Source organism: Delphinapterus leucas, chromosome 12 (genome assembly GCF_059928025.1).
Source record: "Delphinapterus leucas isolate spDelLeu-1000000601 "Yukka" chromosome 12, BTC_Dleu_Yukka2, whole genome shotgun sequence".
Taxonomy (NCBI): Eukaryota; Metazoa; Chordata; class Mammalia; order Artiodactyla; family Monodontidae; genus Delphinapterus; species Delphinapterus leucas.
Genome location: NC_143140.1, coordinates 57845489 through 57861898, shown reverse-complemented (window position 1 = coordinate 57861898; position 16410 = coordinate 57845489). Strand labels below are relative to the sequence as shown.

Sequence of the window (16410 nt, the reverse complement as noted above, 5' to 3'; positions counted from 1 at the left end):
ATAATCTGAGAAATAGGGATAATCGAATGGTCTCCTTCCAGATCAGATAGTAATTTCCAGAGTATTATAGAGCAAAGATGTCTTTTGATCCTTTTTATGACTTGAAAATAGGCATGGATTGCCAGAAAAAATATTAAGTATTTTCCTTTACACTGAAGATATGGTTTTATTGCCATACAGGTAAATTCTGAAACCAAAATTATTATTTGGGTAGATACTCTCACAATACTAATGACTGATAGTCAATAAGCCTAAATTTCAGAGTAACTTATTTAGTTACATTAGGGTAAATTTTGTGCCCAGTTCATCCTGGGGATTACACTGGTCTAAGATGATTTTTATTAATGTATTATTGAAACATTTACTATTAACAGGATAACCTTGGTAACCCTGCTTTACATTTTTCTCAGGCTAAAATTATCACAATCATGCTCTACTTGGGAGCTTTGATTCTTTGTTCATCCATAAGTGAGAATGAACCCAGAATGTTTCCTGAGGAAAATCTTAAGCCTGCTTATAGTATTCCAGAATTCTCTCAGCCCACTCCTGTGCCTGTCTATTCTGACCTGTGTCTTGGTCTTACTCCTGAATTTCCCTGAGACTACTAATTTTAAATTCCATTTATTTTAATGCCAAAGTTTATATCTTGTCTTTAATTGGCAACATAGAGCATGCTCACATTCTTGCTAAAGAATATAACCTTGAGCTCTCTAATGTTCAAAAAGATCTAATCTTTTGATCTAATGACCAAAAGCTCAGTTATGAAAAATGATATTTTAGGAGGATTGCCAGAAGGCTCTGCAGTCCATCCTTCCCTCCATCAGCATATCTTAAACTATCTTCCACAGAATATTAATTATGATAGATATTAATACATGTTTCTTGGAAAAGAAAAAAGGGCTTTTAAAAGTCAAATGTTTCAAATGTTAACATGCAACATCAATCACAAGAATATAATACGCAGTACCACCCAAACATATTTGAAATATTTTCGGGGGTGGATACCTATTAGCATTTCTAATATTTTTGGAAATTGCCCACTTGAGATCTTCTAAAGTTGATCCCTGAATCAGGTCACACCATAGGAGAAATGAGCAGTTAGCATTTTTTAAAACTCCTAATTTACTTACTTTTACTGATTTGTGCTTTGGCATTATGACTTTGACTTGTACTATAAGAAGTAGCCTGGAGAAACTGCTCCTACTGAATTGCTGATTTGTACTGAAAACATGTTTTGGGTTGTCTTCGAGTACAAATCTAAAAAAGCCATCATTTTAACTCTTTCACTGTTGGCAAGGAGACAATCTGTTAATTATAACTAATAATTCTTTCTTTGCTTTACTATTGGTTTACAACTAACGGTTATATTGTCCCTTAGTGGGTATCACAATAATTAGGAGTAGGGGATAATTCTGACATTTAGTGAGTGGAGTTAATAATACTAACAAATCTGTCTCATAAAGCATAATCTCACATAATAAAATACTGTCCAATCTATAATGCAAATAATGTCTCTTTGAGAAGCTCTCTAGCCACTAAGAAGCTTATAGTCAAATTTATCACACACCTCTAAAATATGATCAAACTCTTATGATTACTGAGGCTGTATAATTTATTATCCAAACTTGACAACTTGACTCTAAAATATATATATATATAATATATATATATACATATATATATATGAAGCATCAAGAACAGCCAAAACAAGTATGAAGAGTAAGGTATAGAAACCCTTCCAGATATCAAGACTTACTTTAAAGCAACTATAATTAAAACCATGTATTTAGAGACGCAACTATAAAACTATGTGTTAGTAAACTATGTATAGATGGACAACTCAATCCATAAAATAGAATAGAGTTCAGAAACAGACACGTGTATGAAATGTGACATATGACAGCAATGGTATTGCTGCCATATGAGATGAGAGAGAAAGGATTATTATTCTAAAATTCATACTAGAACAATTGGTTATCTATAAGAAAAACTAGAATACAAGTGGACCTAGTGGTATGTTGGTGCTAGATCAAACTGACCAGTTGCTAAATAAATAGTCAAGAATTTCACAAGTGTATTGTTAAAACAATGGTAGATGGGAATCAGCCACAGTGGGAGTATTTATACTGGAAATCTGCAAATGCTACATATCGGGGCTATTTTTCCCCCCCTGGAGAGGCAGTTTACCATTACATCATTGACTGGATTTCTACCTCATACCATACACAAAAATCAGCTCTAAGTGGATTAAAAACCTAAGTGTTTAAGAGCAAAACATTAAAACTAGAAGAAAATATACAAAGGAAAATATCTCTAAAATCTTGGTACTAGTAAGCAGTTCTAAACAACAAAATCATGTAACTTAAGGATCAAGTTTGTCAAATTTGACTACATTATAGTAAATTTAAAACTACGCTAAGGTGTCATCAAAGGACACCACAAAAAAGTGAAAGAATAAGTCCAGACTGGGAGATGTAATTGCTCCACACATAACAAAGAATTTGTATCCAAAAATATATTAAAACCATCTACAAATCAATAAAGTATAGATGGATAACCCAACTGATAAATGGACAAAAAACTTGAAAAGGCACTTTATTCAGAAGATGATGTTGCGATGGTCAATAACAAAAGTTCTCAATCTTACTAGTTATCAGGGAAATGCAAATTGATAGTATAATGAGACATTTCACTTCTCTCATGTTAGCTAAAGTGTGACAAACCCAAGTGCTGAGAAAGATGTGGAGCAATTCTCATACACTGCTGGAGAAAGTGTACATTGGTAAAACCACTTTGAAGAGCAATTTGCAACAGTCAATAAATTGAAGACATTGTAGCAAGATTGCTAGTTGGTCCCTAACATTCATTCATTATGATCATCTCTTGGTGGAGGGGGAGGAGCAATTCTATTTGTAATGTTTTATTTCTTGAAGACAGGGGAAAGTTCATGGTTATGACGTTATTCTCTTTACCTTTTTGTAGGTCAAAATATTTCAAATTTTAAAGGCGTTTGTATTAATCGCTTATTGGGTGATACTTCACTTTCTTACACTTTGCATTTAATTGCCCATTAGGCATCCAGATGAATCCCCTTACGGAGATGAAAATGTGGATCTGCCCCTCTGTCTTGAAACTCTGTACTACTTGCACGCCACTCCTTCTTAACTGGATTTGGTAGGTCTTCTGATCTCCCATAATTGTAGAGTCCCTAAAATGTCTTCCCAAGTATTGTGATAAATCAAACTTGTGTAGAAGCTATGATCTTTATAGTGGAGATACCACTTTATTTTTGGTTTGCATACAAGAGGTCGATCTCATATAAATAACTATAAGCCTACCTGAGGAAAAGACACAGCTCTGCAATCATAAATTGCAACTGAGTAGCTCTCTAGATGATCAATTAAGATTAACTGCTATATGGGTTTTATCCATAAAGGTATCAAGGGATCTCTTTTCTCAGAATATTTTCAGGGACTAATCACTATAAAAATAACTGGAACTTTTAGTGAATACATTCCCTGGAGATGTCCATTATCACCTATGGACAGGGTTCTAAATGTTTCCTCAACAGCTCGTGACATTCAGTAGAATCAATAACATGTTTGAATTATTACTATGTCTTATCTAATTCATTTAAAATTTTTAAATGTGCAAACTTCTTGTAACATCTTAATAAGGACAAGAAATTAAAATGCGTTCTCAATCGCAAATAGTGATAGAATTGGAAGCACCAAAATGAGTAGAAATATCCCAGTAAAACTTGGCCTAGGCACTGGCCTTCAGAAATAAGTTGAGAACATAAGTGGGAAAAAAAAGATGCAAAAGTTGAAAAACGAGACGCGTTCGGGAGTTGAATTAGAAGAGTAAACGCGGAAGGAGACAGCCTCGGGTTCCAGGGTCGCGCATGCGCAACCCAAGCACTGCACCCTCCGCCTCCCCAGGCCACGAAGGAAGTGACGCAACTGAGGGGCGGGGTGGGCTCTGCGCCGGAAGTGGCTTGTAGTTAGTAAATAAGCACGAAAAGGCGAGAGGAGCTGTCTCCATCTTGTTGGCATCTGCTGCTCCTGCGACGCTGTGAAGATGGGGAGCGTCTTGGGGCTGTGCTCCATGGCGAGCTGGGTAAGGTGGTTTTTAGCGGCCTTCGGGGTGCTAGCGTGAGAGACAGAAGAAAGGCACCAGAGCTGGGCTGGGTGAGGCCTAGAGAGACCGTGGTACCCCACCCAACGGGCAGTGCCTTCCTTCCCCATTTTCTCCCTGTCTCGCCTGGCCACTCCGACTCAGCTTCGGGGCCCTGAGTCTTTCGAAGAGCTGACCGGGGTGGCCGTGAGGAGCAACGGACATGAGAAGTTGACCCCGATGGGAGAAGTGTAGCAGAGAGCTGGTAGTCTCCCTCCCCTACCCGTCTTTCGTGAAAGCTTTTCCCGATTCTTCCAGGCCCCCTTTTGTCCTATTTTTCTTATGTCTGCCTAGGCTATTTCTACAAAGGTTTTAGGCCCCTTCCTTTTGTGGAGTACCCCATCTCTTCCCGTCATCTCTTCCCAGCGACCTCACACTGCAGCACTGTCATCCCTGGAGGCATGTCGGCCTCTTTGTTCTGTCGCGCAGACTACAAATAAGTGACGGATATGTAGGGCAGCTTGGCAGTAATACTGATATAGTTATATCCTTTTTAAATGGTCCTAACTCTGCGACTGGGTCCTCGACCTCAATGGTATGAGAAAATTACGTACTTCTCAAGTAATAATTTATGTATCTAGAAAAGCTGGTCAGTTCTGTGGTATTAAATACCAGTTTTTTGACAGAAAGATGCTTGCGCAATTTGACATCTCACTTTTAATTAGGTGCACATTGCATTTTGATTAGATAGCGTTGTTAGAGTGACACTATTCTTCATTATAGTGCCAAGATTTCTTGTTTCATGTGGTACAAATAAATTTGAGTTTGATATAACCACTCCCCCGCTCCCCAATAGACAAAATCTGACTTTACAGTTAATAAAGATATTTGTAATATGGGGCGAGATATTTGGGTTCAAGTCATATTTCTTTAATCCATGATTTATAAATTCCACTTATAACAATTGCTGGTCTGACTTCTCAGATGGCCCCATTATATACATTAGCCAGCGTTTTTAGTGTTTTACATACTTTACCTCTTTTTAAAAAGTTTTTGATATGGCTTGAACTATAAGTGTTAAATTTTAGTTAAATAATACATAGAGGTTACTCCAACCCAGGTCATTGTCTTGATTATGTTATTTTTTCTTGTAGTTTGGTGTGGAAAGCTGGTATATTTTTCTTTCTTTCAAAGCTCAGAAAGTAGAGAATCACTTGAACCCATTGAGTATCTTATAAGAGGCATATTTAGTGTAATAATTTAAATGTATTACAAAATGATTATTATAGAATTGTCTTAATTTGGGGGATGTTTAATTCGATTTGTAAAGTCAGATTTTGTCCATTTATCAAGTGGGCCTGTTATTTGTATATAGTAAGTCATTAACTTAGATCAGTTAAGCCAGAATTAAAATGAACCTCATTCTTCCTTTGCTCCAGTTTCTTTAGACTTACTCAATTTTTGTAAAGGTTTTTTGTTTTATAAAACTGTAGAAAATACCTCAACTATGAAAAAAAGTATAAAAAGATTACATGTAACACTACTGTATAGAGATTAGAGTGTTAGTTTTTTAATTTCATTTTGTGGTTTTTTTGTTTTGTGTTTTTGCTGTTAAGTGGCCTAGAATTAGATTGATCTTAATCCTTGGTTCAAGCATGGTTATTTGATTGATGATTACTTTAAGCATTATTATAAACCTCTGTGGACCTCCTGCCTAATCCTGTAACTACATTACCAGCAATTTATGCCTACTTAAGTGCTTTTCCCCACCCCAATCTTACAATGCTGTTAGTGAATAGCATTGATATTTTGAATCACTGTACTTTATATACAGTAACTATTACTTTTTGCCCAAGATATTTAATGTAGTTAAGTAACTGAGAAGAAGGAGCTTGTGATTCCTGACTGCTTATTTTGTGCAGCCTCTGCTAGATTTTTATATTTTAGTACAATGACTTGATTTTGTAGAAATGATTCACAGTTGTTATGAATAGTCAAGCAGTGCAGAGTACAAAATGTAAATGTCACCAACAAAGTCCCACCACCAATAACATTTCTTCTCTCTCAATGCATATATACAGTTGGATGAATGAACAGACAAAAATACCTTGTTAAGGAACGGTAGCATGGTGGACATGTATTTTTAAAGAATTTAATTTTTTTTCTGAATTTAACAAAAGAATGTAAAAGTAAAGGAATTGCTGAATGTTAAGTAAACATTTCTTCATCAGGAGAGGTTCTGAAAAAGAGTTCTCTAAGGAGGTGTTTCTAGAGCAGTGGTTCTCAGCTGTGCCACAGGGAATATTTGGCAATGTCTGCAGGTATTTTTCATTGTCACAACTTGGGATAAGGGGTGCTAATAGCATCAAGTGGGTAGGATACTGCTAAATATTTCACAATACACAGGATAGTCCTCAACAACAAAGAATTATTTGGCCCAGGATGTCAGTAGTGCCATGGTTCAGAAATCCTGCTTTATCCTCTTCACTTGGCCAGTGTAAGAAAGGGAATGAAATTTAAGAGTCTTAGCTGCTCTTTAAAAAAGGATTCAACTAATCATCCTATTTTCACCTCTACCTTCAGCCTCACTTATGGAGGCACCTGGTGCCACCAATTCCTGATGTATTTGAGGATTCTATACAAATTTTATTGCTTAACTTTTTCCTTACTTTTTCCTTTGATGGTTTATAATTCAACTTTCTTGACCCATTAAATCAGTTATTATTTTGTTCCTTACAGTTTATTCTCCTGGGTTTTGTTTCTTTTTACTTTTTAAGTTTATTCCTTCTGTTAAAAATCCTTTTATTTTTCATTTTATTGGTGTTTCTAAAGTAATTCATATATTCAGTTTGCCATCTTTAACCAGAATTCCTTTGTATTATTTTTTATATATGGCTGTATTGTGTTATAACCATAATTCCCACAGTTGTTTAATCTTAGAACTAAACCAGTCATCCTTAAAATATCCGGGACCTAGTAGCATCAGCACACTAGGAGACTTACTGGAAACACTGACTGGGCCCCAGCATTCTATTTTAATATGCTCTCCTCGTGATTCTGATGGAAAACCACAGTTCTACACTTAAATGGATTCAAAGCTCAAAGCATTCTTTTTTACCATGGCTTCTCCCAGTTTTTTTTTTTTTTAATGTTAATGTCATCTCATAATTGACCAAATTTGGTCGACCAGTAGATTTTTTCAAAAAGGATTTATGGATGATGAAATCCCTGAATTTTTCGTATTTAAAAATGCCTCATATGTTTTTGAGAGACATTGTAGACTGGTATAATAGTATACCCATTTCCTTCAGGACTTTGTAGTTATTTATATGAATTGTGTTCTGTCTTATCCCACCCTGGTAGTCATTCCCTTCCAACACATCTCATATACATAATTGACCTGTTTCTTCTGCTTGGGTATCTGAAGAGCTTTACTTATCTTTGAAATTAACCAAGTATGTCTGACTTTAAATCTTTTATCACTTTTTTTTTCTGGAAAATATCGTTCTTTTGAAAATACAGATTTATTTCTTTAAGGAAGTTGCTATTGTATTATATCTTTGAATGTCCTTTTTTGTTTTATTTATTTAGAGGATTCTCTATTTTAAGGGCATGAGTTACTTTCATGTTATATTGTCTTAGTTTTCCTTCCATATTATTTTTCCTATTTTTATTTTTGTCATTTTTCAGTTGATATAATTTACATAAAATTCATACTTTGTAGTATGTGGTTCTGTGAGTTTTGACAGATCATGTAGTTGTGTAACCACTACAGAACATTTATCACCTTAAAGAATTATGCCATCCCCATCCTGGAGAATCCCTGTTTTTTTTCAGAGTCCTCCCTTTCCAGAATGTCACGTAAATGGAATCATACAGCATATAGCCTTTGGAGTCTGGCTTCTTTTACTTAGTGTAATCCATTTGAAATTCATTCATATTGTGGTGTGTATTAGTAGTTTCTTCCTTATTGTTGCATAGTATTCCATTGCTTGGAAGTACCACAGCTTGTCTGTCTATTCACCAGTTATGGGGCATTTCCAGATTTTGGTGGTTAAGTAGCTGTAAGCACTCCTGTAAAGTTTTTTTCTGTGACTATAACTTCTTATTTTGTTTACCTAAATACCTTGCAGTAGGATTGTTAAATCATATGGTAAATATACATTTCACTTATAAGAAATTGCCAAACTGATTTCCAAGATGGTCATATTAGTTTTTATTCTCACCAGCAAATATTTTCTTCAAGTCTGTGGCTTGTCTTTTCATTTGTCTTTTCATTCTCGTAATGGTGTCCTTTAAAAAGTAGAAGTAATTGTGCTTTCTATATTGATTTGCTTTGGCACTTTTGTCAAAAACTTCTTTACCATATTTAAGTCTGTTTTTGAACTCTGTTCCTTTTATGTGTCCATACTTTTGCCTAAATTACCCTATTTTAATTACTGTAGCTTTAAAGTTAGTCTTGAAATCAAGTAGTGTGAGTCTTCCAACTCTGTTCTTTTTCAAAATACTTTGGGCTACTCTAGTTCTTTTGCCTTTCCATAAAAGTTTTAGAAGCAGCTGGTTTGTTTCTACCAAACTCCTGCTAGAACTATGATTGGAATTGGGTTGAATTCATAGATCGGTTTGGAAAGAATTGATATCTTAATATGGATTCTTCCAATCCATGAGCCCAGTTTATCTTGCCATTTATTTAGATCTTTGATTTCTTTCATTAGTGTTTTTTAATTTTCATCATTTGAAAGCTAGTGTATATTTTATTAGATTTATACTTAAGTATTTCTTTTTGTTGGTTTAATTTCAGTTTCCAGTTGTTTGTTGCTAGTACTCAGAAGTATAATTGATATGTCCATACTGAACTTGTGTCCTGTGACCTCATTAAACTTTCTTATAGTTCTAGTAACATTCTTGTAAGTTCTTCGGGGTTTTTCATGTTGACAATTATGTGTGGAAGAAAGCAGTTTTATTTCTTCCTTTCCAAAGTATATACCTTTTCTTGCTTTTTCTTGCCTTGTTATATTGGCTGGGACCTCCAGTGTGCAGTCGAATACAAGTGGTGAGAGCAGAGATTCTTGGCCTTGTTTTGGATCTTAAGGGAAATCATTCAGATTTTCACCATGAAGTATGGTTGACAGCTATAGTTTTTTGTTTTTTTGGTTTTTTTGGTAAATGTTCTTTATCAACTCGAGGATATTCTGTTTGTTTGCTGAAAGTTTTTTAGTTTGTTTTATGATGAATGGGTATTGAGTTTTTCAAATGATTTTTCTGCTTCCACTGAGATGGCCAAAATGGTTATCCTTTAGTCTATTAATGTGGTGAATTGATTTTTTTTGTTGTTGTTGTTTTTGTTTTTGTGGTACGCGGGCCTCTCATTGCTGTGGCCTCTCCTGTTGTGGAGTACAGGCTCCGGACGTGCAGGCTCAGCGGCCATGGCTCGTGGGCCCAGCTGCTCCGCGGCATGTGGGATCTTCCCGGACCGGGGCACGAGCCTGCGTCCCCTGCATTGGCAGGTGGACTCTCAACCACTGCGCCACCAGGGAAGCCCTGTGGTGAATTGATTTGATTGATTTTCAAAAGCTTAATCAGCCTTGCTTTTTCCCAGCTAAACCCCACCTGATCACAACGTATCCTTTTGTATATTTTTTCTAAGACTATTTTTTTTTAAAGCAGTTTTAGTTTCACAGAAAAATGAGAGGTAGAGATTTTCCATATATCCCCTGCCCCGACACGTGGAAAGCCTCCCCCATTGCCAACATTCCCCACCAGAGTGGTGCATTTGTTACAATTAATGAACCTATCAATACATCAACACATCATAATCACCCAAAGTCTGTAGTTTACGTTAGAGTTCATTCTTGGTGCTGGACATTCTGTGGATTTGGACAAATGTATAATGACATGTATCCACCATTATAGTAGCATACAGAGTAGTCTTCCTGCTCTAAAAATCCTCTCTGTGCTTTGCCTGTTCATCCCTCCACCCACTCCTGATCTGTTTGCTGTCTCCATAGTTATGCCTTTTCCAGAATGCCATACAGGTGGAACCATACATGTATGTATGTAGCTTTTTCAGATTGGTTTCTTTCAGCTAGTAATATCTATTTAAGGTTCCTCCATGTCTTTTCATGGTTTAATAACTCATTTCTTCTTAACATTGAATTACATTCACTGTCTGAATGTACCAGAGTTTATTTATCCATTCACCTACTGAAGGACATCTCATTTGCTTCCGAGTTTGGGCATTTACAAATAAAGCTGCTATAAACATCCATGTGCAGGTTTTTGTGTGAACTTAAGTTTTCAACTCCTTTAGTTAAATACCAAGGAATGCAATTGCTGGATTTTATGGTAAGAAATGTTTGGTTTTGTAAGAAACTGCCAAACTGGGGGGATTTTGATTTGGATTGCATTGAGTCTGTAGATCAAGTTTGAGGAACTGACATCTTAACAATATTGAGTCTTCCTAATCCATGAACATGGAATATCTGTCCATTTTGTAGTTCTTTGATTTTGCTAATCAGAGTTTTGTAGTTTTCCTGATATTGATCTTGTACATACTTAGTTAGACTTATACTAAGTAATTTGTGTTTTTGGATGCTAACATAAATGTTATTGTGTTATTTCAAATTCCACTTTTTCATTGCTGGTGTATAGGAAAACAATTGACTTTTGTACATTAACCTTGTATTCTGCAACCTTGCTGTAATCGCTTAGTTCCAGGAGTTTTTTTGTTGATTATTTTGCACTTTCTATGTAGATGACAATGTCATCTGTGAACGAAGACAATTTAATTTTTTTCTACTAATATGTATACCTTTAATTTCCTTTTCTTGTCTTATTACATTCTGGACCTTCCAGTAAAATGTTGAAAAGAAGTAGTGAAAGGGAACATCTTTGCCTGATTTTAACGGGAAAACTTCCAGTTTCTCACCATTAAATATGATGTTGTCTGTAGGTATTTTGATGATGTCCTTTACCAAGTTCAGAAAGTTCTCCTCTATTCCTAGTTTATTGAGAGTTTTTATCATGAATGAGTGTTGGGTTTTGTCAACTGCATTTTCTGTATCTAAAATGTGATCATATAATTTTTCTTATTTTATCTTCTTGATGTGATGGATTACATTAATTGATTTTTGAGTGTTGAACCAGTCTTGCATTTCTGGGATAACTTGGTCATGGTGTGGAATTCTTTGTATACATTATTGGATTTGATTTGCTAATGTTTTGTTAAGACTTATGCCTCTATGTTCATGAGAGAGGTTAATCTTTTATTTTCTTGTAATGTGTTTGTCAGGTTTTGTTATTAGAGTAATGCTGACTTCATAGAATAAGTTAGGAGGTATTCCCTCTACTCCTGTTCTCTGAGACTGTAGAGAATTGATATAATTTGCTCCTTAAGTGTTTAGTAGAATTCACCAGTGAACCTGTCCGGGCCTAGTGCTTTCTGTTTTGGAAGGCTATTAATGATTGATTAATTTTCTTTAATAGAGGCCTGTTCAAATTGTCTCTTTCTTGTGTGAGTTTTGGCAGCTTGTATCTTCCAAGGAGTTGGTCCATTTATGAAGGTTATCAACTTTGTTGGCATAGAATTGTTCATAGTATTCTTTCATTATCCTTTTAATGTCCATAGGGCTTGTAGTGACATCCCCTCTTTGATTTCTGGTATTAGTAATTTGTGTTCTCTCTTTTTTTCTCAGTTAGCCTTACTGGGGGCTTATCAATTCTGTTGATCCTTCCAAAGAACCAGCTTTTGGTTTCATTGATTTTTCACTATTTTCTATTCCTAATTGCATTGATATCTGATCTAGTTCTTATTTTTTCTGTTTATTTTTTATTTAATCTGCATTTCTTTTTCTAGTTTCCTAAGATAGAAGCTTAGGTGGTGATTTTAGATTTTCTTTTCTGATAAATGCATTCAGTGCTATAAATTTTTCTGAAAGCACTGCTTTCACTGAATCCCACAAGTTTCTATAAATTGTGTTATTTTCATTTATTTCAAAATTTTTTAAAAATTTTTCTTGAGATTTCTTTGACCTATGTGTTTATTTTAAAAAGTGTATTGTTTAATCTCTAAGGATTTTGGGATTTTCCAGTTATCTTTTTGCTGTTGATTTTTAGTTAATTGCATTGTAGTCTGAGAGTAGTCAGTGTATGGTTTCTGCTGGTTTAAGCTTGATAATGTGTTTTATTGTCAAGAATGTGGTTTTGGTGAATGTCCTGTGTGATCTTGGAGAGGAATGTGTATTCTCTGGTTATTGGATAGAGTAGTCTATAAATGTCAGTTATGCATTTGATTGGTGGTGTTGAGTTCAACTGTATCCTTATTGATTTTCTGCTTGCTCAATCTGTCCATTTCTGAGAGACAGGTGTTGAAGTCTCTTAACTGTGATAGTGGATTCATCTATTTCTCCTTGCCATTTTATCAATTTTGCGTTACATAGTTTGATGCTCTGCTGTTAGGTGCATACATATTAAGAATTATGTCTTCTTGGACAATTGACCCCTATCATTATGGAATGCCTTTCTTTATCCCAGATAACTTTTGTTGTTTTGAAGTCTGCTCTGTCTGAAACTAATATAGCTATTCCTGTTTTCATTTAGTGTTAGCCTGTTGTATTTTTCTCCATCCATGTACTTTTATTCTGTATATGTGTGTATATTTAAAGTGGGTTTCTTGTAGATGACATAATTGGGTTTTATTTTTTGATCCACTCTGACAGTCTCTTTTTTAATTGATAAATTTAGATCTCTGACCTCCAAGGTGATTATTGATAGATTTGGATTCATATTTACCATACTCGTTAATGTTTTCTGTTTGTTGCCCTTGTTTTTCCTGTTGTGTGTTGGGGGGGGTGTTTAAGCATTGTATATGATTCCATTTTCTCTCTTATTTAGCATATCAGTTAAACTTTTTTTAACTTCTGTAAAATTTTATTTATTTACTTATTTTTGGGTTGTTGCCCTATTTATTAGTGCATTTGGGCTGCTCTAACAAAAGACCACAGACTGGGTGGCATGTAAAGAACAGAAATTTGTTTCTCACAGTTCTAGAGGCTGGTAGTCCAAGATTAGGGTGCCTGCGTGGTTATCTTCTGTGTCTGGTGAAGGCCCTCTTTGGGTTGCAGACTGCGAACTTCTTCATATGTCTTCACATGGCCGAAGGGGTGAGGATCTCTCTCGGGTCTCCTTTATAAGAGCACTAATCCCATTCATGAGGTCTCTGCCCTTTTGATCTAATTCTTCCCAAAGGCCCTATCTCCTAACATCATCGTATGCATTAGATTTTCAACATATGAATTTCAATCTGTAGCACCATGGAATTTGCAGTGTACGTTTACAACTAATCCACTTTCAAGTAACAGTATACCACTATACACACTTCAGTATAATGCTGTACCAGTTGATGGCTAGTGTGAATACCTTGTAATAGCAGAACAGTCTTTCCTCCTTTCCCTTCTACATTACTGTCATTCACTTTGTGTGTGTGTGTGTGTGTGTGTGTGTGTATAAACAATGTGTGTATATATATACCCACATATATGTATGTATTACAGAAGTATGTGTATAGGCATAACATATATGTGCATACATAATACATTGTTTCTCTTGTTATTTTGAGCAAACGTTAGCTCAACGAAGAAAAATGTTTTTATTTCACTTTCATTTACCCTTTCTTTATGCTCTTTCCTTTTTTATGTAGATTAGAGTTTCTGACCTATATTATTTTCCTCATCTCTAAAGAACTTTGAACATTTCTTGCAAGTAGGTCTACAATTTGGCAACAAATTCTATTAGCTTTAATTTGGGAAAGTATTTCTACTTCTTTCAAAGGATAATTTGCAGAGTAGAGAACTATAGGTGGGTGAGTTTTTTTCTCTCAGTGCTAAAATATTTCACTTCACTCTTGTTCGTGGTGTCTGAGGAGAACTCGGATATAATTCGTTACTTGTTTATCTATAGGTAAGGTGTTTTTTCCTCTGGCTCCTTTCAAGACTTTTTATTTTCTGTAGTTACAAGCACTTTATCTAGGTGTAGGGTTTGTTTGTTTTGTGGAGGGTGGGGTATATATGTCTGATGTTAATTTGGGAAAATTCTGTCATTTAAAAAAAATTTTTTTTTCCTTCTCCTTCTGGTATTCCCATTATATTATACCATTTGTAGTTGTCTCACAATTCTTGGATGTTCTTTTGAACAGAATATCAGTCTTTACTCTCTTGGCTTTTTAGTTTGGGAAATTTCTATTGAGATAGTCTACAGCTCAGAAATTATTTCCTCAGCCATGTCTGCATTCTTCATTTCTGTTAGTGTTTTTTATTTCTAGCATTTCTTTTTGGTTCTTTTTTAGGATTTTCATCTCTGCTTCTTGTAGGCTGTCTACTTTATCCATTAGAATCCTTAACGTATTATAGTTGTTTTAAATTTTTGGTTGGTAAGTCTAACTTACCTGCCATGCTGGTTTTGATGCTTGCTCTGTCTCTTCAAATTGTGTTTTTTGCCTTTTGTTATGCCAGTAATTTTATTCCTAATAGCCAGACACTGTGTACCAACTAAAAGGAACTGCTATAAATAGACTTTGGATCGTGTCATGGTGACGTGTGGGGGAAGGAGAAACATTCCATCATTCTCTGATTAGGTCTTAGTCTTTTAATAAGCCTATGCCTCTGGACTGTGAACTTTACAAGTGTTTTTCAGTTTTTTCCTCCCCCCTTAAATGGGGGAGGATGGCTAGAATAGGCTAGAGTTGAGTATTTCTCTTCCCCTAGATTATTTATCCTCTGATAATACCCCAGCAAGTTAGACTCTATTTAACTAGTTTCTCTTGAGGTCGAGTGTTAAGAGCAGTGTTCTAGTATATTTCAGAATGGTTCCTTTTCCCCTTTGCTGCAAGAAGCAGGGGGGAATTTTTCTCTCATGTTTACTATGAGAACCTGGTTGAAGTCCTAGAGGAAAAGTTCACAAATTTGTGGGGCCTTTGTATAACTGGGTTTTCCTGGAATTTTTAACTCTCAGACTTGTCCACAGTGAGGCTCCAGCAATTCTTCAGTTATTCTCCAGGATATCCTCCCTGCACAGTGGTTCCCAAGTCAGTTTCCACTTGTGGGCTCTAGTAAGCCACGACTCCCTATGTTCACCTGTCTGTCTCTTCAGTCTTGGGGACAGTGACTTACCCTATGTCCTCACCTAGCTTATGGATCCTAGAAGAATTGTTGATTTTTTTAGTCTGCTTGGCTTTTTACTTGTTGTTAGGATGGAGTGGGGTTTCTAAGCTCCTTACCTGTGGAAATGGAAACTGGAAATCTTTGTATACTTTTTATATTGTTGACAAGATGTTAGGGACTTTTTTTTTAATGTTCATAAAAGATATTGGTCTGTTGTTTCCTTATGATATCTTTGGATTTAGTATCACTTTTTTGCCTCTTCAGTTTTCTGGAAGAATTTGGGTAGAGTGGTTTGATTTATTCTTTAAATGTTTAATGGAATTCACTAGTGAAGCCGTCTATGCTTGCGAAGGTTTGTAACTACACATTCAGTGTCTTGACTAGATACAGGGTTATTCATCCTATATATTTCTCATTGAATGATTTCTGGTAGTTTGGATTTTTCATGGAGCATGTCCATTTTATCTAAGGTGTTGAATTATTGAATAAAATTGCTCATAGTTTTCTCTCATAATCATTTGATGCTTGTAAGATCTGTAATAATGTCCTCTCATTTCCTACACTGATGACTTGTGTGTTCGCTCTCTTGCTGTTTTTTATCCTGATCAGTCTGACTATAGGTTTCTAAATTGTAATGTTCTTCTAAAACTAGCTTCACGGACTTCCTTGTTTCCTGTTTTTTACCTCATTGATTTATCTTTATTCTGCCTATTTGGGCTACAATTTGCTCATTTAATTACAAGGTGGAAGCTCTGATCAGTGATTTGATATATTTATTCTTATTTAATATAGCCATTTAATGCTATAGGTTTCTTTTAAACACTGCTTTAGGTGCATTCCAAAAATGTGATATGTTATTATTTTCATTCTCTTTAATTTATTCTTTGATGTCTTCTGCCTGTGGGTTAATTAGACTATGCTATTTAGTTTCTAGAGATATCTTTGTTATTGATCAGTATTTACTTCCATTGTGGACCAAGAATCCATGTATGATTTGAATAATTTTATATTTATTGAGATTTGAGATTTGTTTTATGGCCCAGAATATAGTCTGTTTTGGTTAGTGTTCTCTCTGCTTTTGAAAATAGTTTTTACTGTGCTTTCATTAGATGGAGTATTTCCTAAATGTCAGACACAG

General features: G+C 35.3%; 1 protein-coding gene across 1 annotated transcript in view; it reads left to right on the top strand.

The window, feature by feature from the left end:
• The first annotated feature begins 3989 nt into the window (after positions 1–3989).
• The window catches only part of SERINC1 (serine incorporator 1), a 32282-nt gene continuing 19861 nt past the window's right edge, over positions 3990–16410 (top strand). The window contains exon 1 of the mRNA XM_022555618.2: positions 3990–4119. Within this exon, the coding sequence (XP_022411326.2) occupies positions 4081–4119 (39 nt within the window). The 5' untranslated portion in view covers positions 3990–4080. The remainder of the gene's footprint in view (positions 4120–16410) is intronic.